The 24929-nt window shown below is 40.5% G+C and overlaps 1 protein-coding gene across 1 annotated transcript in view; it reads right to left on the reverse strand.

Annotated features, from left to right (window-relative positions):
- The window catches only part of LOC138437857 (antigen WC1.1-like), a 63348-nt gene that overhangs the window by 34360 nt on the left and 4059 nt on the right, over positions 1-24929 (reverse strand). The window contains exons 2-7 of the mRNA XM_069585828.1: positions 17756-18076; positions 7882-8190; positions 7476-7784; positions 4290-4382; positions 3893-4207; positions 545-859 (exon numbers count right to left, since the gene is read on the reverse strand). Coding sequence (XP_069441929.1) covers positions 545-859; positions 3893-4207; positions 4290-4382; positions 7476-7784; positions 7882-8190; positions 17756-18076 — 1662 coding nt within the window. The remainder of the gene's footprint in view (positions 1-544; positions 860-3892; positions 4208-4289; positions 4383-7475; positions 7785-7881; positions 8191-17755; positions 18077-24929) is intronic.

Consider the following 24929-nt stretch of genomic DNA (forward strand, 5'->3'; position numbering starts at 1 on the left):
AATGTAAAGAAAGCTGAGTGGCAAAGAATTGATGCTTTTGAACTATGGTGTTGGAGAAAACTCTTTTTTTTTTTTAAATTTCGGAGAAGACTCTTGAGAGTCCCTTGAATAGCAAGGAGATCCAATCTGTCCATCCTAAAGGAAATGAGTCCTGAATATTCATTGGGAGGACAGATGCTGAAGCTGAAACTCAAATACTTTGGCTACCTGATGTGAAGAACTGATTCATTAGAAAAAACCCTGATGCTGGGAAAGATTGAAGGCTGGAACAGAAGAGGATGACAGAGGATGAGCTGACTGGACGGCATCACTGACACAATGGACATGAGTTTGAGTGTGCTCCAGAAGTTGGTGATGGACAGGGAAGCCTGGCGAGCTTCAGTCCAATGAGTTGCAAGGGGTCAGACACCATTGATTGACTTAACTGTACTGGTCTTAACTTCATTTTGTAGACCTAAATTAATTACTTAAATATGAAAATATAAAATCTCACTATTATCATTCTATGGGTTTAAGACAGACACAGAAACAGACAGTAATTCACCTGCACATGAGATGTAGGCTTCCTCCTTTGGAGAACATGAAGTATAATTCCAATGGTCAGATGGACACTGCCAGAGAGAAGTATCCGTGTTCCGACACCGGATTCCATCTACCCACCGAGGTCTAAAACCTTCTCTAAGAGCAACAGAAGAGTTGAGACTTCCACTGTCCCCACAGCCAAGCTGACTGCAGATGATGGACACAGTGATGTCTTCCATGGGGCTTCGGCAGACACTGCCCCAGGTCCCATTGTAGAAAACTTCCAGCCACCCAGCACACTGCTGGTCCTCGCTCACCATCCTGAGGGCCAGGAACTCTAAGATCGAAAGGGAGGAATCAGGACTGGTGAGAACTTCACTCAGTGCTCTGGGTTTCCCTCTCTCCCAGAAACAGTGCCCATTCATCCCTGAACTAGCTGAGGAGGTACCCATTAAGTGATAAGACTGAAAGTTGTCTCCCTTTTACCTGACTTTGTCCATTTGTGTCTATATTTTTAAACATTTCTACCACCATGATGTAGTGCATATGAACAGAGAGGAAGAGCAACTTGGGTACCTTTAGGGAGGGGAGCTGAATTCTGCTTCCTGACAAAACCTCTAAGACAGCGTGAAAGGGATGTGATATGATATTGGGGAGGTGGCAGAATAATGAACCCTCAGAGGTCTCATCCAAATCCCTGGAACCATGAATGTGTTACTTTACCTGGCAAAAGGGATCTCACAGATGTGATTAAGGTTAAGAATCTCGGGATGGTGAAGTTAAGCTGGACTATTGTGGATTAACTGTGTGAACCCAGTCTAATCACATTCTGTTGGGTTGGCCAGAAAGTTCCTTTGGTTTTTAAGTCAAAATAAAAGACATTTTTCATGTTCACCAAGAACTTTATTGAACAGCATATTCATCATTTTGTTCCACTACCTTCTGCCGTTTTCAGGCAACTTCATAATTCCCTCTTTCCAAAACTTTATCTTTCCAAGCAAAGAAGTATTCCAAGTGTGTTTTATAGTTTTCCAGGGAATTTAAATTTTTTCCATTAAGAGAATTTTGTAAAGATTTAAATGAATGGAAAGCTGAAACTGCAAAGTCTGGTAAATGCAGTTAATGAATCAGAACTAGCCAAACTGTGGCAGTTTTTGCCTGGCCTACAAAGGTGTATGTGGTCTTGTATTATCCTGATGGAAGATTATGCATTTTTGTTGGATTAATTCTGAATGTTTTTCATTAAGTGCTGCTTTCAGTTGATCTAATGGTGAACAGTACTTGTTAGAATTATCATTTGGTTTTCTGGAATGTACTCTCTTAATAGAGGATTCCTTTCCAATACCACAACATATACATCATCACCTTCTTTGGAAGAAGACTGGCCTTTGGTGTGGTTGGTGGTGGTTCATTTTACTTGTGCCACAATCTCTTCCATTCTACATTATTGTGCAGTGGCATCCGGTCCCATCACTTCATGGGAAATAGAAGGGGAAACAGTGGAAACAGTGTCAGACTTTATTTTGGGGGGCTCCAAAATCACTGCAGATAGTGATTGCAGCCATGAAATTAAAAGACACTTACTCCTTGAAAGAAAAGTTATGACCAACCTAGATAGCATATTCAAAAGCAGAGACATTATTTTGTCGACTAAGGTCCGTCTAGTCAAGGCTATGGTTTATCCAGTGGTCATGTATGGATGTGAGAGTTGGACTGTGAAGAAGGCTGAGTGCCGAAGAACTGATGCTTTTGAACAGTGGTATTCGAGAAGACTCTTGAGAGTCCCTTGGACTGCAAGGAGATACAACCAGTCCATTCTGAAGGAGATCAACCCTGGGATTTCTTTGGAAGGAATGATGCTAAAGCTGAAACTCCAGTACTTTGGCCACCTCATGCGAAGAGTTGACTCATTGGAAAAGACCCTGATGCTGGGAGGAATTGGGGGCAGGAGGAAAAGGGGACGACAGAGGATGAGATGACTGGATGGCATCACTGACTTGATGGACATGAGTCTGAGTGAACTCTGGGAGTTGGTGATGGACAGGGAAGCCTGGCCTGCTGCGATTCATGGGGTCACAAAAAGTTGGACACAACTGAGTGACTGAACTGAACTGAACTGATCCACTTTTCATCACCCATCACAAATTGTTTTAAAAGCAAAACGTTTTCATTATGTTTAAGTAGAGAATCTTATGTAGAAATACTGCCATGAAGGTTTTTTTTCACCTATGTGAAACCCAAACATCAAAGCAATTACTATAACCAAGCTGGTACAAATGACTTTCAATGCTTGATTTGGATATTTTGAGTATGTTGTCTATCTCTTGCATGGTTTAACATTGATTGTCTTCAAGTAATATCTCAATTAGATTGCTATCAACTTCAACTGGTCTACCCTACTGTACAGTACTGTTCAATGAGAAATCTCCAACACAAAACTTCATAAATCACTTTTGATTGTGATCAGTCACCTCACTTCCATACACTCTACAAATTCGTTTTGCATTTCAGTTGTGTTTCTAACTTTTCTTGAAATAATAAAGCATGATATGCTGAAAATGTTGCTTTTTTCCCTTCCATTTTCAGTATTAAAATGGCTATTCAAAAATTCACCAATTTTGATTTTTTTTGAAAAGATGCATGTTGATATGCTAGCTGCCACAAAACAGTCTAACAAAATTGTTTCAAATGAAGTGAAAGACAACTAAGTGTTACTAGACCATCTTACAGGAAAAAAAGAAGAAGGAACCTTTTGGCCAAACCAACAGAAGCACTCTTTTCTGGCTCTGGCTCTAGGGAGGTGTGACTCTGGATAATGGTTAGAGATGTGCAGTGTTGCTGGTCTGATGATGGATGAAGGGAGGCTATGAGCCAAGGAACGCAAATCGTTTGAAAAGAAACTTGATATAAAAAACGGGATTCTTCACCAAAGACTCAGAAGTGATGTGGCCCTACTGAAATCTTAATTCCAACAGGGAGATCCTGTTGAACATCGACCCTACAGAACTCTAAGGCAATAAATATATGTTGTTTTAAACTATTGTGTGGTAATTTGTTACAGAAGCAAACAGAAACTAGTACGATGGACTTAAGATTTTTGTCCCATATGTAAGGCAAGGTGAATCCTACTTTCAACTGGAAATTCTAAGAAACGGCTCTGCCAGGAAACTCTGCTGAGAAAAAAAGGACTAGAAGGTCCGCTGCTTCAGGAGGATGTGAAAGCACCTAGTCTTCACGTCTGCTGGAAAGACCAGATCCACGGGAGGAAGCCTCCTTCTCTGGTCCTTTCAGCATCTCTCCCTCAGGGCTCAGACCCCTTCCTCCAGGGCCCCACCCCTCCCCCAGCCTGTGGACAGTGTGCAGCACAGACCTGAGCAGATGACCCCCGCGTCCTCCTTGTGTCTGCAGTCGTGCCGCCTCCAGCCCCGGGAAGGGCACTTCCACACGTGAGACTCATTTCCTGTGCAGTTCAAGTCGTTCAGCCAGATGGGCCCTGATCCTGCCCCGAAGTGAGCAGACCCTGTGGCATTGAGGGCTTCTCCACAGCCCAGCTGCCTGCACACCACGCGGGCATCATCCAGGTCCCAGCCGTCATCACAGATGGTGCCCCAGGAGCCCTGGTCAAGAATCTCCACTCTCCCGGCACAGGGACTGTCCCCGTCCACCAGGCGGAGCTGTCTGCTATCTGAGGAGAGAGAAATGGGACAATGGGGCGTTGACCGCGGCGGGGGCGGGGAAAATGTTCTTCTGTCCTGTGGGACCCTCACCTGAGCAGTAGGGGGCGCTCTCTTCTGAGATTACAGAGCCTGCTCGTTCAGACATGGAGTCGTTGCACTGGGGCAGCACCTGGGTCTGGTTTCCTGTAGAAACAGCAATGATCAGAGGGTTGGTGGATTGAAGAACAGGAAATTGAAATAAGCTAAATAATGACCTAGTGATGAAGTCTGAGATAAACAATGTAACAGTAAGGTTATCATAATCTTAGGGCTCACCTTCTCTAGGGAGAGTTCTGCTTCTGACTATGCCACAATTGGTTTCAGGCAACCACTGCACTAAGAATAAGTTTAATAAGCCCTTTTGTCTCTTAATCTATCCATAAACAGGAAAAGTAAAATAAAATCTTTCCCAAAGGGATTCTACCACTTTTTCATCTACAGTGTTTGTCACTAAAAACAATACACATATAAAAGAAATCTCATAGAGAACCAGGAGGAAATAGACATTAGAAAGAATTTCCTAAGTTATTCAGCTACTAGAGTTATCTGATGGAGAATTTAAATAGCCTCCTGGAATTAACTGACAAAAGAAATTGACAAAATAACAACAGATAGAGCTGAAAAACTTAACAGCCACTATTAAGAAATAAAGGGTAAGCGTTTCAACACATTAGCTTGGCATAAGGTAGAAACAGTAAACAGAAGATCAGAGGACAAATAGTCTTCTATTTAGAGATGCATGGGTCTCTAAATAAGAGGTCATGTAATAAGTGTCCTGGTTGTTGTTGCTGTTGTTTAGTCACTCAATCATGTCTGATACTTTTAAGGATCATATGGAATGTAGTCTACCAGGCTCCTCGTCCATGGGAATTTTCAGGCAAGAATATTGCAGTGGGTTTCCATTTCTTTCTCCAGGGAATCTTCAAGACCCAGGGGTGGAACATCTATTTCCTGACTTGGCAGGTGTGTTCTTTACTACTGAGCCACGAGGGAAGCGTGTCCTGGTTATATTGCTGTATAATAAAATTTCCTGTAAAACTTAGCCATTTAAGCAAAAAAAAAAAAATACTTCATTTTGCTTAAGACTTCCTGGGTAAGTAATTTGGGAAAGATCCCACTTGGCAGTTCTGCCTTAGAGTCTTTCGTGCGGGTACACTTAGATGTCATCTGGAGCTGAAGTCGTCTGATGACTTGACTGAAGTGTGGTTACATAAGGAAATCCCTTGAAGTATTTTAGGGGTAAAGAGACATCATGTCTGCAACCTAATTCAGAAAGATTTTACATATTCATGGAGAAATGTGGTGGGAGGGGGACGGAGAACAAAAGACAGAAACAGAGACAGAGAGAGATGTCGGTTGGGAGGAGAGAATAAAGCAGAATACTAACATTGGGAAATCCAACTAAAGGTCTTCTGGATTCGTATATCATTCTTACACCTTTACTGTAAGTCTTAAATTACATTAAGATTTAAAAAAAGGAAAAGTAAAAACAAGTCAGAGATAAATCATTCCTAGGACATTTCCACTAAAAGTAATACTTATAATATCAAAAACATAAAATGCCTAGGAGAAAAACCTAGCAGAAGATGAGCAAAACCTGTGAGAGAAATTGGACACCTAATTGAATGGAGGGATAGATATATATAATGCCAATGAATTGGAAGATTCAACATCATCAGTCAACCACCTCAAATTTCTGTGTAGATTAACTCTAATCTCAAACAAAATACATTTATGCTTTTTTTTTTTTTGATGAAAAATGACAAGATGAGGAATGTCTCTCCTGGACCAGTGATTGAGACTCAACCATGCAATGCAGAGGACTCAGGTTCGATCCTTGGTGTGAGAACTAAGACCCCACATGCCACAGAGAATCTCACAAGAGCCTCACAACTGGGCAGTCCATGTGTCATAACAGAAGATCTCACAAGATATAATGAAGATCCATACACTGCAACTAATGCCCAACACTGTCAAATAAATACATATGTTTTTTAAATGAAAATCTGATTCCAAAATTGGAATAAAATACAAAAGAACCAGAATGACCAACACAGTTGACCAAAAAAGCAACAAAAGTGGAAGAGTTAATAATATAAAGTAACTCTTATACATTAAAATTATCCAGACTTACTATAAAGTTACAATAATTAAGAAAATGCAGTATTGGTGAGAAGATAGAGAAATGATACAATGGAATAGAAGAGAGAGTCTTAAAAAAGACTCAGACATATGCTCTTCTATGATAAAGGTGGCACTGCAGTGGGGAAAAGAGTCTTTTCAGAAAAAGATTCTGAGTCAGTTCGATGTCATATGAAACTTGATCTTAACTTACATGGATATCAGTTGCAGAAGGGATGCACAATTCTATGCAAGAGAAAAATAATTAAACTTCTATGAGACACTCTTGGAGAGTGTTTTTATGGTCTTAGAGTAGACAAAGTTATTTTTAAAGTATATAAGAAGCATTAAACGTTAAGGAAGAAGTTAGTAAGCAGGAATTTCTTAAGATTAAGAGATTGGCTCATCAAAGGACACCATACCATTAAGAAAATGAAAATGAAAGACCATAGGTTAAATACACAAGATAGCATGTTTGCACCCAAAGTCATTGTCAATGGTAAGTTGTAGCATCATTTTTTTAATTGTCAAGAATAGGAAACAATTCAAATCTCTACTATCTATTGTGGAATGGATCAATTCATGGTCGTGTGATCATTCAAAGACATACTCTACAGTAATAAAAATTAATAAAATGCTTCTACAAGCAACATCATGAGTGAATCTCAAATATAATGGTGATGCAATGTTATACACAAAAGAAAACATACTGCATAATTTTATACACAGTTCAAAAAACGATAAAACATTCTATGGTAGTAGAAGTTGGGAAGGCAGTTTTAGCTGGAGAGGAGGGAGACAGAGTCATGGGGAAGGAACAGTGACTGTGATGCTGGGAATGTTCTCTTTGCTGATCTGGGTATATGTTTGAAGTCTACACTTACTGCTTTTACATTATTTTCTATGATTATATTTAAATAATACTGTTACTTAAACATACATTATTTCCCTTTACCACTTCTTGCTCTGAGTTGGAAAATGAATGAACAATGAGAAGAACCACATTTCACCATGAAATATCTGACTTTTGATGCCAGTTTCCTGTCACTCTCTGCTCTTCAGGACATTTCACTCCAGAAGCATCCTGAGTACCAGTAGCCCTTCACCCTCTCTTACCTGAGCAGATCACAGAGGCCATGTTGCCATGGGAACAGTCAGGACCACCCAGAGCAGTCACAGGACAACTCCACAGAAAGGACTCCACCCCGGAACAGTGAAATCGGACTGTTGAGATCTGATCACTTCCTTCCACAAAGTGTGGTCCTCTAGGGGTGGAGATGGCGACTCCACAGCCGAGCTGACGACAGACAACATTGGCATTGGCCAGACTCCAGTGGGAGGCACAGAGTGCTCTCCACCGTCCAGAAATATTCATCTCCACCTGCCCCTCACATTGAGAGGAGCCATTTTTCATGAGTCGGACTTCTGTGTACATTGGTAGAAAGAGACAGAGTTTCAACAGTCTTATTTTCTCACCTGAACAAGGTAAGTGGAGAGGTTATAAACTTGATCTACATCTCACCTGAACAGACAACATGAACAGCTCCACTGTGGTGACAAGTGCCCCCTGGACAGGGCACTCTGGGGCAGGACCAGAGCTCAGGCTCCTCTCCTTTACACCTGAACTCTTCAGCCCAGACCCGGCCATCTGACTCTCTGAAGGGCACGTGTCCCAGGACAGACACAACATTGCCACATCCCAGTTCTGCACAGATGACCTGTGCAGTGGGGAATGTAAAGTTCCCATCAGACACTGGGGTCCAGTCTTTTCCAGAATGAACTTCTACTCGCCCCGAGCAGGGTCTATCTCCATCAGCTAGACGCATAAATCCTAAGAGGAACAAACAAGGAAACCCAGTGAGTGTTCTTGATCCTGACTTGACAAATGGAAACAACACACACAGGCAATGATGTGAATGCTTTTCTTTTCCAGGAGTGGGGTATGGAGAGAGAATTTGATAGTTGGTGTCAGAATTGCCTTTTCATGAACAAAATGCTGAAGAGAAATTCAGAAGAATTTGCAGGGTCAGTTTGGATGACTGTATCCCAACAATGTATACTCTGAGAATAGTTAGAAATATGAATTCCTTAATCTACAGGCCTGGAAACTACAGAGCCCAAAACCTATCATCAGAAATGGCTGAATACCAGGAACATGTAATTTATCATTGGTTGGAGAAGTGAATTTTACATGTAGGAGCCCAGGACTACAGAGCCCAAGGAAATTGCCTAATGTGTTGGCATTCAAATGTGAATGCAGACATATGAAAAACAGAACCATCCCAGAGAGACAAGAACTATGACAGAATAGAGAACTGTCATCTAGACAAAGTTAGAAAATTTTCCTGAGACTTGTGAGTCTATTATTTTGAATAGATTTCTTTCCCAGGAGCTAGTTCTCAAGTGACTTAGGTAAGGAAAATCATGAAGCAGGATCTAAGAATGCATGCCACCCTGTAGGGAGGTTGTCTGAGAGAAGAAATACAGACATTGTAAATAATCGACATTTATGGTTTTTATATTTTTCTGATAATTTTTAATGGCAAAAATTCCAAGAATTTCTTAGGTGACTTCAGTGGGAAAGAACATGAGTTAACATAGCTCAGAGAGTCATAGAAGAGGGTGTGTGGTCCTAACCATCTCTCTTGAAACCCCAGGATTTGTCAATGACCTTGGGAGAGAGTGAGTTCTGATTGGAAGTTTCAGAACTGTGAGTTTGCCAAACAGTTCCTATTACAGGTTTTCCTTCTGACACAGGAATAACAGAAAATGCTAAGGGGTGATATTTAACTGATTTTAATTCTATTATTGTGCTTTTTCTGTATCCATATTTGACATCAAGATGATAGAAAAGGAGATTCCCCTGCTCTCATTCTCCCACAGAAACAGGGTGCCCCCAGCAACATGCCTGCCAACTTCAGACAGAACTGTGGACCCAGAATCAGCTCCATAATGTTGCTCCAGCTCTGCACCACCATGTTCCGGGCAGTCCTGTCTGCCAAGACATCCAGAAGGAGGCACAACCTGTTGGAAACTCTGGTAATAGGAGGGCCAACTGCAGACCTGAGTACGGATTATGAAGCAGCCCCTTCACTTATCCAGACCCATTCTACCAAAGTAGGGAGGCAATCCTGACCATGCAGGAACCCAGAGAAAACCACATCCATCCATGCCTTTGCTACATACCCACTGACCATAGACCCCAAAGCAGCTACAGGAGCAGCAACATAACCTAACTCCAGCTTTGCTAGTCCCTGATTCCAGAGGCAGTCCTATCAGTTCAAGGACAAGGCAGTAAATATTTACTTGTGGAAACCAGTCTGTAAAGTCTGGAAGAAGTGTCTGCTCCTTCAAATGCACAGTCACCAGTGCAAGCCTACCCAGATGATGAAGAATCTAGCAAACATGACACCACCAGGGGAAACTAATAAAGCTCCCAAACTGATCCTAAAGAAATAGAGATCTATGAACCGCTTGATAAAAAATTCAAATTCATTGTTTTGAAGCTCAGTGACCCAAAAAAGAATGCAGAAAGACAAGTAAACACAATCAGGAAAACTATACATGAACAGAATAAGAAGCTTCATAAAGAACTAGAAAACATAAATAAAAGAACCAAACAGAAATTCTGGAGCTCAAGGATTCAATAATTGAATTACAAATCCAAAGGAAAGCATCAAGGAAACTCTATCAAGGAAATCAAAGAATCAGTAAGCTTGAAGACATTCCATTTGAAATTATCAAATTAGAAAAACAAAATGAAAAAACAGTGAACAGAATACATAGCACATATGGGATACCATTACACACACACACACACACACACACACACACACAGATATACATATATATATATATATATATATATATATATATATATATATATATATATATATTTGAGAATCCCAGTAGGAAAAAAGAAATAAAGGAGCAGAAAGCTTATTCAAAGAAATAATAACTTAGAAATTTCCATATCTAGGGAGGGAAATGGAGATCTTGATTCATGAAGCCTATGAGTTCCCAAATAGGTGAAACTCAAAGAGGTCCACACCAAGACACGTTATGATTAAATTACCAAAATTTAAGATAAAGAGAAATTTTTGAAAACAGGGAAAAAAAAGTGACTTGTCACCAAGAAAAACCCTTTAAAACTAGAAATCTTGAAGTCCAGGAGAGCAGCATAATACATCAAAAGTACCACAAGAAAAAAACCTTGCCAACCCAATCATCAAAGCTTTACATGGATAAACTATCCTTTAAAAATGGGGCTATTAGATATATACACATATATATGTATACACACACAAAAGGGCTTCCCAGGTTTCTTAGAGGTAAAGAATCAGCCTACCAATGCAGGAGACGCAAGTTCAAACGGAACCACAACCAGTACCCAAACAATAATATATGTATATTATATATGTTATATAATATGTGTGTGTTTACACTATATAACATATACATGTTATATATACATTTGTGTGTGTGTTAGTTGTTCAGTCATGTCCAACTCTTTGTGACTCCAAGGACTGTAGCCCTCCAGGTTCTTCTGTCCATGGAATTCTCTAGGTAAGAATACTAGAGTGGGTAGACAATCCCTTCTCCAAGGGATCCTCCCAACCCAGGGATCAAACCTGGGTATCCTGCACTGTAGGAAGGTTTTTTTTTTTACCATTTGAGCCACCAGGCCATATATATATATATATATATATATATATATATATATATATATATATATATATATATATATATATATATGTCATATATATAAACAACAAGCAAAATCTGAAGGATTTCATTATCACTACATTACCAAAGTGCTAAAAGGGTTCTCAAGTTTCAATGAATAAACAAAACAAGGATACAAAAGTATCTTCACATATGAAAGTGTAAATCTTACTGGTAGATCTAAAGGGAAATACAGAATATTGTAATGTTGGTACATAACTTGCTTTTAACATTAGTATTTAAATATAAATCAAAAGACCATCTTTAGAGTAACTATAATTACAGAAAGCTGCTGTTGGAAACACAATATAGAAAGAAGTAAACTCTGATATCAATCACTTAAAATGTATGGGAGGAATAAAATGCAGTTTTTGCATGCTATTGAAATTGAGTTGTTTTCATAACAGTACTTAACTTTGCTATAGACTGCTATAGCTAGAAAATGTTTTATACAAGTTCATTGGTAACTACAATAAAAAGTATTATACATACACACAAAAAAGAGAAATTAATCAAAGCATATCACTATAAGAAATCATCAAGCCATAAATACAACACAGAAGAAAGGAGGAGCAAGAAACTATAAAACAGAGAGAAAAGTTAATAAAAAGGCAATGTAAGTCCTTATCCTTCAATATGATTATAAATGTGAATGTACTGCACTTTCAAATGAAAAAGTATAGATTATCTGAATGGATTAAAAACAAGATCCAACTACATACTGTGTATAAGAGACTCACTTTAGATTTCATGACTCGGGTAGGCTGAAAGTGAACAGGTGGAGAAAGAGATGCCATGCAAATAATAACCTAAAGAGATCAAAGTCAGACAAAAGAGACTTCAAGTAAAAAACTGTCACAAGAGACAGTTCAGCTGGAAGATATAACAACCACACATATATATGCACCCAACATTATAGCATTTCAGTATACAGGACAGCATGGACAGCTCTTCAGGGAGAAGCAGAAGCAATACATTAACAGTAGAAAACTTCACTATCCCACTCTCTATAATTAACAGATCACTCAAACAGAAAATCAATATGCATTCTTCTCAAGCACACATGGAATATTTTCCAGGGTAAATGCATTGTTAGCCTACAAACAAGTCTTAACAAATTCAAGAAAACTTAAATAATTCCAAGTATCTTTCCTGACCACAGTGGAATGAAACTAAAAGTCAATAATGGTAAGGAAACAAAAAATCATGAATAGATTGAAAGTAAACAATATATGTATTTTAGATTGTATTTCAGAATTGTACTTTCTATATCTATTATGAATGCCACTGGACTTTTGAGAAAGATTATGTAAAACCTGTAGATCACTTTGAGTAGTGTAGACATTTTAACAATATAGATTCTTCCAACCCATGAACACAGGATGCTTTTTCATTTATCTATATCTTCATTAATTTCTTTCTTATATATTTTATAATCTTGAAAGAAGGTGGCATGCACAAAAAGAGAGGGAGAAGAGAGTAATAAAGAAGCAGAAATCAAGTAAGGCCTAATTTGCAGAGTTCTGAGTTTTAAAAGCCTCAATCTGTATAAAATACACAAGTATTTAGGGAAAATAGTTGTTAAATTTGTAATTAGAATATTTCATTGCACTCTGCTCCTCTTATATGCTACCCAACTGTTCCATCCTTTCCCATTTCTCCCACTTCAGACAAGCAAACACAATTTTAAAAGATATGGATGGATGGCAAATAAAATGGAAAAAGGAAAGCAACTGCTGTAGAAGTAGAGTATAATTTGGGTATGTGGCAAGCAAAAGTGGGATAACAAGAAGTGTTGAAGTTAAAGTAGAGAAACCAAAATAAAAATTTATCACTTTGCCACCCAAGGAACATATTTTTAAGAGAATGCAATGTAACTCAATGAAAAACATTGTTTGATTCATCAAGTAAAATTCCCTGATATTTGGCTGTATTTATATTAGTCTCCGTATTCTGATTGTTTGTTGCTAGAATTCATTCTGTTAAAGGACATCCTAGCAGTGCCCAACATCCAATCAAAAAGTTACAAGGCTTTCTAAAAAAGAAAAATGTAACTCATAGCAAAATTTTAAAAGAGCAATCACTAAAAACAGATTCCAGAATAACAAATTATTTAATTGACTGCTAATAAAGACAGTAATGTAAATATGCTTAGCAAAAAAAATAAATAAAACAAAGAGAAAAAAACTAGAAAATAGCCAAATGGAACTTCTAAAACTGAAAAATCAATACGTGGAATGAAAAATTGTCTGGATTAGCATAAAAAGAGGTTAGATATGGCAGAACAAAAAAAGGGGTGGGGAAATTAAACACCTATCAATAGAGACCAGCCAAACTGAGGCAGAGAGAAAAAAGAGCCAGAAAATGAACCATGGATGGGAACTCTGTGGCATTTGGGACAACAGTAAACCATGTAAAAATATATATATTTGGAGACTCAGAATAAGGGATGAGTAGAAAACTAGTTGTAAATAATGGATGGAATTTTCCCCAAATTTAACAAAAGCTATAAACGAAGCCAAAAAGCTAAACAAACTCTAAAAGATAAAAATAAGGAAAACTACCTCAGACAGCTAATAATATAATTATGGAAAACCAGTGATAAACCAAAAAAAAAAAAAAGTGGCATGAAACATTGACATGTTATGTAAAGGGGGACAAAAATAAGTATTCAGTCCAGTTCAGTTGCTCAGTCATGTCCGACTCTTTGCGACCCCATGAATCCCAGCACGCCAGTCTTCCCTGTCCATCACCATCTCCCAGAGTTCACTCGAAGTATTGCTGGCTATTTATTAGAGGCAATGCTAGCCATAGGCCAATGTAAAAAAGTCTTCAGTGTGGTGAAAATTTCTAAACTAGAACACAGTCACTGGTGAAAATATTTTTTAAAATTATTAAAAGTTAAAATGTTTCATATAAAAAAGATGATAGAATTTGAGACCACCAGACCATCACTACAAACACACACAAAATGTTCCAGTAAGGTACAAGAAAGTGATAACATGTGAAAATTTGGGTCTACCCGAAGCTATAAAGACTGCTCTAAATGATAATTCTGTGAATAAATACAAAAACTATTGCACATGTTTGAGATCATAGAATATTTAAGATAAAAATAGCAGCAACATTTTATAAGATTTATTAATTTGTTTTATTATTTGTTAAGTGACAAACTGTCATTTTAAGGGCTTCTGTGAAAACTCAGTTGGTAAAGAATCTGCCTGCAATGCAGAAGAAGCCAGTTCAATTCCTGGGTCAGGAAGATCTTCTGGAGAGGGGATAGGCTACCCACTCCAGTATTCTTGGGCTTCCCTGGTGGCTCAGCTGGTAAAGAATCCACCTCCTATGTGGGAGACCTGGGATCGATCCCTGGGTTGGGAAGATCCCCTGGGGAAGGAAAAGGCTACCCACTCCAAGATTCTGGCCTGGAGAATTCCATGGACTGTTTAGTTCATGGGGTCTCAAAGAGTCGGACACAACTGAATGACTTTCACTTTCAGTTTTCCCTTATCCTGTTAAGATAAAATATGAAGGATGGCAGAGTATAATGACTTAAGCTTATCTCCTCTCACAAGCACAAAAATCACAACTAACTTTTGAACAACCATCAACAAAAAAGAGTATAACCTATTAGAAATGATATTCTACATCCAAAGACAAAGAAGAAGCCACAATAAGATGGTAGGAGAGATTTATTTACAATATAATCAAACCTCATACCCACCAGGTGAATGATTAACAAACTGGAAAATAATTATATGACAGATTACCCACAGAACGTTTCTGAAACTCAGGTCAAGCTCCTCACCCTGGGGGTCTGGCGTCAGGAAGAGGAGCCCCCAGAGCACTTGGTTTTGAAGTACAGGGGGCTTGATCATAGGAACTCCACATGAACAAGGGAAGTGAAGTGAAGTGAAAGTCGCTCAGTCATGTCCAAATTTTTGTGACCACATGAACTCTAGCCTGCCAGTCTCCTCTGTCTATGGAACTCTCCAGGCCAGAATACTGGAGTGGGTAGCCTTTCCTTCCTCCAGGGGATCTTCTCAACCCAGGGATTGAGCCCAGGTCTCCAGCATTGCAGGCAGATTCTTTACTGTCTGAGCTACCAGGAAAGCCCAAGAATACTGGAGTGGGTAGCCTATTCCTTCTCCAGTGGATCTTCCCAACCCAGGAATTGAACCAGGATCTCCTGCATTGTAGGCAGATTCTTTACCAGCTGAGCTCCCAGGGAAACCCACTGGGGCCCAGGGGAAAAACCATGACTTCACAGAAGCCAAGGTCAGACGTACCTGCTTGTCTTATAGAGTCTTCTGGGGAGGTGAGGGCAGCTGTGGCTCACTGCAGGGACAAGGACATTGGTGGCACAAGTACCAAGGAGTACTCATTGGCATGAGCTCCCCTGGAGGCTGCCATTTTGACACCAAGACCTGGCCCCACCCAATAGCCTGCAGGCTCCAGTGATGGGATGCCTCAGATCAAACAACCCACAGGGCAGGAACACAGCCTTGCCCATTAGCAGACAGGCAGTCTAAAGTCTTCCTGAGCCCACAACTGCCTCTATACGCATCTTTTGGCATGGCTCTGCACACCAGAAGATCAAGATCTAGCTCCTCCCACTAGTCAGAAGGCACCAAAACCTCCACCAGGAAGCCTGCACAAGCCTCCTGATGAGTCTCACCCATCAGAGGGCAGACACCAAAAGGAAGAAGAATGACAGTTCCACAAGCCTGTGGAAGAGAGACTATAAACACAGAAAGTTAGATAAAATGAGACAGCAGAGGATTATATTTTAGAAAAAGGAACAAGATAAAATCCCAGGAGAACAACTAAGTGAAATGGATGTAGGCAATCTGCCTGAAAAAAAAATGCAGAGTAATGATAATAAAGGTGATTCAAGATTTTGGAAAAAGAATGGAGGCGTGGAATGAAATGATACAAGAAATGTTTAACAGAGAGCTAGAAGATATACAGAACAAAGTTGAATAATAATACAGTAAAAGAAATGAAAAGTATACTAGAAGGAATCAACAGAATAAATGAGGCAGAAAAATAGATAAGTGAGCTAGAAGACAGAATGGTGAAAAGTCACTGCTGTGGGACAGAAAAAATAATGAAAAGATGTGAGGACAGTGTAAGAAACTTCTGGGACAACATTAAATGCACAAACATTCACATTGTAGGAGTCCCAGAAGGAGAAGAGAGCTGAGAAATATTTGAAAAGATAATAGCTGAAAACTTCCCTAACATGGGAAGGGAAATAGTTACTGAAGTCCAGGAAGCACAGAATCCTAAATGGGATAAACCCAAGAAGAAATATGTCAAGACTCACATTAATCAAACTGACAAAAGCTAACAACAAAGAGAAACTATTAAAAGCAACAAATAACTTAAAAGGAATTGTCATAAGTTTTTCATCTGATTTTTCAGCAGAAACTTTGCAGGCCAGAAGGGAGTGGCATGATATATTTAAACTGATAAAAGAGGGAAACCTACAATCAGGATACTCTACCCAGCAAGGCTCTTATTCAGATTCTATGGAGAAATCAAAAGCTTTACAGACAAGAAAAAGCTAAAAGCATTCAGCACCACTGTACCAGCTTCCAAGAGCTAAAGGAACTTTTCTGGGCAGAAAATTAAAAGGCCAGAGAAGAAAAAAGTAAAGTATGAATGAGAAAGCTTACCAGTAAAAGCAAACTTACAATAAAGTTAGGAAAGCATGCTTTTTTTTTTTTTCACACACAAATATGATACCGAAACTAGCAATCGTGAGGAGAATAAAAATGCAAGATATTGGAAATCCATTAGAAATTTAAAGACCAGCAGCTTGCAGTAGACTGCATATCAAAACCTCATGGTAACCACAAATCAAAAATCTACAGTATATATTCACACAATAAACAAAAAGAAATTCAAACATAGCATTAAAGATAGCCATCAAATCATGAGAAGAAAACCAAAGAGGAAGGGAAGAAAAAAGACCTACCAAAAAAATATAAAGCAATTAACAGAGTGTGAGTAAGAACGTACATTTCCATAATTACCTTAAATGTAAACTGATTCAATGCTCTAACCCAAAGACAGAGACTGGCTGGATGAAAATGAAGACAAGACATATATATATGTATGTCCATGGGTCCTCACACTCCATTTGGGGGGCACCACTGCTTGGATCAGGGTGTTCCACAGGCACCTCCCCCAAGTACCCACCTACTGATACTCTTGTCTCTCTAGGATCTGTGAGTATAATAAACTCACACCTCTCCTTACCTGCACCTCTCCTATATCCCCTCTTAGAGCTGCGCTTGTCTGACCATCCCATGAAAAAAATACAAAAAACTATGATGGTACTACGACTATATTAACCTAATTAATGTAGGTTCAACCAGGCAGTTGTACATGCATGAAACATTTGATCTCACCTCACTGCCTCCTGTGACACATCACACAGACTGGAAGGGCACAGTGCACACTGGATCTGGAGCCTTTACTGTCCATTGCCAAGAAAGCCCTTCTGCTCCCTTGAACACCTAATGCTCTAGGAATAACTGTGTGACTGAAATCTTCACTCAAGTATGTACTAAAGTCTGTGATCCATATTCTTATAGTTAGGCTGGAAATGAGACTGAGGCTTTTCCTGCTGGAGATCCCCTCCCAGACCAGACAAGCCTTACCTGAGCAGACTGCTCCAGCATCCTGGTCATGGGAAAGGCCCTCAGGACGATAGTCTTTAACAGCAGTAGAAGTACACTCTGCGATAGCTGACTCTGTCCCTCTGCAGTAAATAGCATAAAACCAAATGGGGCCAACTGCTGATCCAAAGTGAACTCTTTGGAGAGCATCAACAGCAGCTCCACAACCCAGCTGTCTACACACCACAGCGGCCTCTTCTAAGCCCCACTTGTAACTATTCACTGTGCCCCATTCTCCTTGGTGCTTCACTTCCACTCTCCCCTCACAGCGGCGACCTCCATCCTTCAGCCTCAGCTCCAGATCTGCAAGAGAGACACAGACGCAGATGCAGGACAGATTTTAGTACACCATGCAGTAGTGTACCGGCAAGTAATAAAAAATGAGCACTCTGATCTCTGAAAAAAATTCCCTGTGTACAGCATTTGTTGACTTCTGTGGTATATATATTCCCCCCATGGCCAACTCTAAGCTCCCAATGTGCCATTACTGAACCCAGAGTTGGAAGGGAGGCACCAGATGTTTCTCATGAGCCTGTAGAACCAGCTCCAGGGACGCCACCGAGGACAGGCCTCCAGAGACTCTGGATGCTGCCCTCCCTGTAGATGTGCCCAAGGCTACTAGGGCCCAGCTTCCCTGTCTCAGTTACAGCTCATGGCCCAGGATCCAGAGAGGAATCTTCCCTCTCCTTCCCTGTCCATAGGGAGCATTTCATACAGCTCAGGAACAGAGGGCTGGGGTAACAGTCTCTAAAGTGTTCCAATATTTTCTGTTGCCTGGTATCCACATCCTTGTGTAATCCCCACACTCAAATGTACTTAGTAACATGCATGTAACAAATGGAATTTGGCAAAAGTGATGGGATGTCACTTATGAGATTAGATTTCAGTTCAACAATACACCAAAGTCTCAATGCTGCTAACAACCAGGTAAGTACATGGGCGATATCCTCCCCTGGTTGAACCTTCAGATAATTGCATCCTTGTGAGATATCATGAATCCGAGGATCCAGGTAAGCCATGTCAACTCTTGACCCACAAGGGGCGTTCCTAATATGGTGGAGGAATAGGACTGGGAGACCACTTTTTCCCCCACAAATTCATCAAAAGAACATTTAAATGCTGAGTAAATTCCACAAAACAACTTCTGAATGCCGGCAGAGGACATCAGGCACCCCGAAAAGCAGCCCATTGTCTTCGAAAGGAGGTAGGAAAAAGTATAAAAGACAAAACAAAAGAGGTAGGGACGGAGCTCCATCCCAGGAAGGGAGTCTTAAAAAGAGAGAAGTTTCCAAACACCGGGAAACACTCTCACTGCCGAGTCTGTGGTGAGCCTTGGAAGCACAGAGGGCAACGTAACAGGGAGGAAAAATAAATAAATAATTAAACCCCACAGATTACGAGCCCAACGGTAACTCCCCCAGTGGAGAAGCAGGGCAGACGCCTGCACCCACCACTAGCAAGAAGGGGCTGGGCAGGGAGGCGCTGGCTGCATCACTTAGAGTAAGGATTGGGCCTGAATGCCCCTAGGGCAATCTGACCGAACTAACTTGGGCTAGCGAACCAGACTGTGGGATAGCTACCAGTGCAAAAAACCCAAAGACACCACCAGGCCTGTGCACAGAACAAAGGCCTGAACAGAACTAGCCGGCTGCAGACTATCCCCCTTCGGTGACAGGCAGCCAGAGCCGGAAGGGGGCAATCGCAGCCCCAGAGAGACATTATCTACCAAACTGCAAGCAAGCTTCTTCGCTAACTAAGACTTCTAGGGGTTCTGGACAATCAACATCCGCCTGAGAAGGTGTGCTGGTTGTACACCCAGAAAACCAAGCGGCAGGGATGGGGGAGGCGATAAGTCACAGCAACTGCGCTCACCAAACACCTCATCACCTAAGCTGCTCGAACCTGGGAAGGGCACAAAACGCAGGCCCAACCGAGTCTGTGCCTCTGAGGACTACCTGAGTGCCTGAACCTGAGCGGCTTAGACGTGGGAAGTGCATGCAGCCCAGGGCCAGCCTCGGACTGTTCCTGGTGGAGCAACCTAGAGCCTGAATGGTGTGGGCAGGGAGGGTACACGTGCCGTGAGCAGGGGCAGGCCCAGTGTGGCTGAGGCACTGCGAACACACACCAGTGTTATTTGTTTGCAGCGTCCCTCCCTCCCCACAGTGCAACTGTAACAAGTGAGCCTAAAAAACGTGTCCACCACTGCCCCCTTGTGTCAGGGCGGAAACCAGACACTGAAGAGATCAGCAAACAAGGGAAGCTAAAACAGAGGGAATCGCCTTGGAAGTGACAGGTGCAATAGACTAAAACCCTGTTGTAGTACCGACTACATAGGAAGGGACCTAGAGAGCTTGAGAAATATAAGCCAGACCAAGGAACTATCCAAAAATGAACTGACCCCACAATACCCACAACAACACCAGAGAAAAATCCTAGATATATTTTTACTATTTTTACGGTCATTCTTTTTTTTTTAATTAAAAAAAATTAAGTCCTCTATTACTCCTTTAATTTTCACTTTTATAACCTACTATTACCTTGAAAAGCAAAAAGACCTTATTTTTTAAAAGCAAACTTCACATGTATATATTTATTTTATAATTTTTGTGACTTTTTTTCTGTTTCTTTTTTTTCTTTTCTTTAATATTGTATTTTTGAAATTCCAAACTCTACTTTAGATTTTTAATCTTTGCTTTTTGGTATTTGTTATCGATTTTTTACTTTTAAGAATCCAATCTTCAGTTTCCATTTTTACTTGGGAGGGAGATTACTGGCTTGACTGCTCTCTCCCTCTTTGGACTCTCCTTTTTCTCCACCAGGTCGCCTGTGTCTCCTCCCTACCCCCTCTCTTCTCTACCCAATTCTGTGAATTTCTATGTGTTCCAGACAGTGGAAAACACTTAGGGAACGGATTACCGGCTAGATCTGTCTCTCTCCTTTTGATTCCCCCTTTTATCCTCCTGGCCAGCTCTGTCTCCTTCCTCCCTCTTCTCTTCTCTGTATAACTCCGTGAACATCTCTAAGCAGTCCAGTTGTGGAGTGCACATAAGGAAGTGATTACTGGCTAGCTTGCTCTCTCCTCTATTGATTCCCTCTCATCTCATTTGGGTCACCTCTAACTCCCTCCTCCCTCTTCTCCATGAAACTCTGTGAACCTCTCTGGGTGTCGCTCACTGTGGAGAACCTTTTCATCTTTAACCTACATGTTTTATCAATGGTGCTGTATAGAAGGAGAAGTCTTGAGACTACTGTAAAGATAAGACTGAAAACCAGAAGCAGGAGGCTTAAGTCCAAACCCTGAGAACACCAGAGAACCCCTGACTCCAGGGAACATTAATCGATAGGAGCTCATCAAATGCAACCATACCTACACTGAAACCAAGCACCACCGAAGGGCCAACAAGTTCCAGAGCAAGACATATCATGCTAATTCGCCAGCAACACAGGAATACAGCCCTGAGCTTCAATATACAGGCTGCCCAAAGTTACTCCAAAACCATTGACATCTCATAACTCATTACTGGACACTTCATTGAACTCCAGAGAGAAGAAATTCAGCTCCATCCATCAGAACACTGACACAAGCTTCCCTAACCAAGAAACCTTGACAAGCCACCTGTACAACCCCACCCACAGTGAGGAAACTCCACAATAAAGAAAACTCCACAAACTGCCAGAATACAGAAAGGACACCCCAAACTCAGCAATATAAACAAGATGAAGAGACAGAGGACTGCCCAGCAGGTAAAGGAACAGGATAAATGCCCACCAAACCAAACAAAACAGGAAGAGACAGGGAATCTACCTGATAAAGAATTCCAAATGATGACAGTGAAAATGATCCAAAATTTTGAAATCAAAATGGAATCACAGATAAATAGCTTGGAGACAAGGATTGAGAAGATGCAAGAAAGGTTTGACAAGGACCTAGAAGAAATAAAAAAGAGTCAATGTATAATGAATAATGCAATAAAAGAGACCAAAAACACTCTGGAGGCAACAAATAGTAGAATAACAGAGGCAGAAGATAGGATTAGTGAATTAGAAGATAGAATGGTAGAAATAAATGAATCAGAGAGAAAAAAGAAAAACGAATTAAAAGAAATGAGGACAATCTCAGAGACCTCCAGGACAGTGTTAAACACCTCAACATTCGAATCATAGGATTCCCAGAAGGAGAAGACAAAAAGAGAGACCATGAGAAAATCCTTGAGGAGATAATAGTTGAAAACTTCCCTAAAATGGGGAAGGAAATAATCACCCAAGACCAAGAAACCCAGAGAGTCCCAAACAGGATAAACCCAAGGCGAAACACCCCAAGACACATATTAATCCAATTAACAAAGATCAAACACAAAGAACAAATATTAAAAGCAGCAAGGGAAAAACAACAAATAACACAAGGGGATTCCCATAAGGATAACAGCTGATCTTTCAATAGAAACTCTTCAAGCCAGGAGGGAATGGCAAGACATGCTTAGAGTGATGAAAGAAAATAATCTACAGCCCAGATTACTGTACAAAGCAAGGATCTCATTCAAATATGAAGGAGAAATCAAAAGCTTTACAGACAAGCAAAAGCTGAGAGAATGCAGCACCACCAAACCAGCTCTCCAACAAATGCTAAAGGATCTTCTCTAGACAAGAAACACAAAAAGGGTGTATAAACCCGAACCCAAACCAATAAAGTAAATGGCAACGGGATCATACTTATCAATAATTACCTTGAACGTAAATGGGTTGAATGCACCAACCAAAAGACAAAGACTGACTGAATGGATACAAAAACAAGACCCCTATATATGTTGTCTTCAAGAGACCCATCTCAAAGCAGGGGGACGCATACAGACTGAAAGTGAAGGGCTGGAAAAAGATTTTCCATGCAAATAGAGACCAAAAGAAAGCAGGAGTAGCAATACTCAGAGCAGATAAAATAGACTTTAAAACAAAGGCTGTGAAAAGAGACAAAGAAGGCCACTACATAATGATCAAAGGATCAATCCAACAAGAAGATATAACAATTATAAATATATATGCATCCAACATAGGAGCACCACAATATGTAAGACAAATGCTAACAAATATGAAAGGGGAAATTAACAATAACACAATAATAGTGAGAGAATTTAATACCCCACTCACACCTATGGATAGAAAATTAACAAGGAAACACAAACTTTAAACAATACAACAGACCAGTTAGACCTATCTGTAGGACATTTCACCCCAAAACAATGAATTTCACCTTTTTCTCAAGCGCACACGGAATCGTCTCCAGGATAGATCACATCCCAGGCCATAAATCTAGCCTTGATAAATTCGAAAAAATTGAAATCATTCCAAGCATCTTTTCTGACCACAATGCAGTAAGATTAGATCTCAATTACAGGAGAAAAATTATTAAAACTCTTGACCCAGAGAAAGTGTGAGATACCTGGTGTTTGCTGACTTAAGCTAAGCTGCCAAGTTCAGCAGTAATTGGTTGCACAATAACACATAACTAATGCAGGGTTCCCTCCAGAGTCAGAAGACAGTGAGTGAACAAGCTGGAGGTGTATACGTGAGCCTTCACTGCTTCATCCAGACGAGACTTCTTCCTGTGTGACCAGGTCTGCTGCGTGGTCCCACCTGGAACTGGGACCCAAAAACACCTCTCTCTATCACATCAGGTCTCACCCAGTGTCCCAGGCTCCTGCCTGCCTGTCAGGAACTGAGAAGTGAGTTCCCTGAGACCTTGATCAGCTCTACTAGCTTTAAATTCAGGTCAGGAAATGAGAATCTTTTTATAATCTAACAAGACGTCGTCCTTGGGGCACCCTTAACGCCGCTCAGGTCTCTGCCCCGCCCCATGTGCTCTCACTCTGGAAACCAAAGTGGTGCATCACAGAGGGAACACCTGGGGGATGCTGCACTGGAGAAGACCCTGATGGACAGTCAGACCAGGCAGGCAGCCACCCAAACGCCAGAGTGGCTGGTTAAAAACAGAAATTACTTATCTTATCCCAGCTGTGGAGGCTGGTAAGTCCTAGACCAACGTGCTGGCAAGGCCGTATTCATTCTGAGCCCTCTGCTCTTGGCTTGTAGCCATGGCTCCCTCACTGTGTGCTCCCCTGGCCTTTCCTCGGGACAGATGGACAGAGAGCGGGGGAGGGGGATCTGTCTCATCCTCTTTTTATAAAGTCACCTATTGAATTAGGGCCACATCCTTATGACCTTATTTAACCTTGGTGTTAGTGGTTTAGTCACTAAATTGTGTCCAACTCTTGAGATGTCATAGACTGTAGTCTGCCAGGATCCTCCGTCCTTGGGATTTCCCAAGCAAGAATACTAGAGTAGGTTGCCATTTCTTTCTCCAGGGGATCTTCTTGACCCAGGGATCAAACTTGCCTCTCCTGCATTGGCAAGAGGATTCTTTACCACTGAGCCACTAGGGAAGCCTATTTAACCTCAATTACTTCCTAAAGACCCTGTCTCCAGTGCAGTCACACTAGGGGCTAGGATTCAACATATTAATTATGGAGGGACACAGTTTAGTCCACAGACCCAGGGAAGTCCATTCTAGGAAGGAAATGTAGATATTTGAGGGGAGGTAAAGGAAACAGTAGAAGTAGGGAGACATCCTATTACTCAGATTTTTTAGAATTCTGACACTGATATAAGAGTAAAGGATTTGAATAGGATCCTGAAAGCACACAAGAAGCTATTTTTATTAATAATAAATGATTAAAATTTTATTAATGATAAAATTATCTATGGAGAGGCAGGTCTTTTTTAAGTACTATAAATACAGAAAATAATAAGACAATGTCTTTGCCTACATGGAGCTTTTATCTAGTTTATGACACAAACACATAGGTGATTTCATTACTGTGAAGAGTTCTAGGAGATTTTCTCGGTAATGTGGGCTTTCTTATTGAGGCTATCTCTTCTGCTGAAAAAGTAAAATTAATTTACTAAAAATTATCTAAAAGCATTAAAGACCTGATAAAATAGGAGGAGAAAATAGGCCCAAATCTGAAGGGAGTTTGTAAATTCATTGAGTTTCAAACAGATAGAAAACATTAAAAAAAAAAAAAAAACCTAACCAGAAATTCTGGAGCTGAATAATACAATGAGTGAACTGAAGAATTCAATACAGAGCATCAAAAACAGATTT

This window comes from Ovis canadensis, chromosome 3 (genome assembly GCF_042477335.2).
Source record: "Ovis canadensis isolate MfBH-ARS-UI-01 breed Bighorn chromosome 3, ARS-UI_OviCan_v2, whole genome shotgun sequence".
In the NCBI taxonomy this organism is placed as follows: Eukaryota; Metazoa; Chordata; class Mammalia; order Artiodactyla; family Bovidae; genus Ovis; species Ovis canadensis.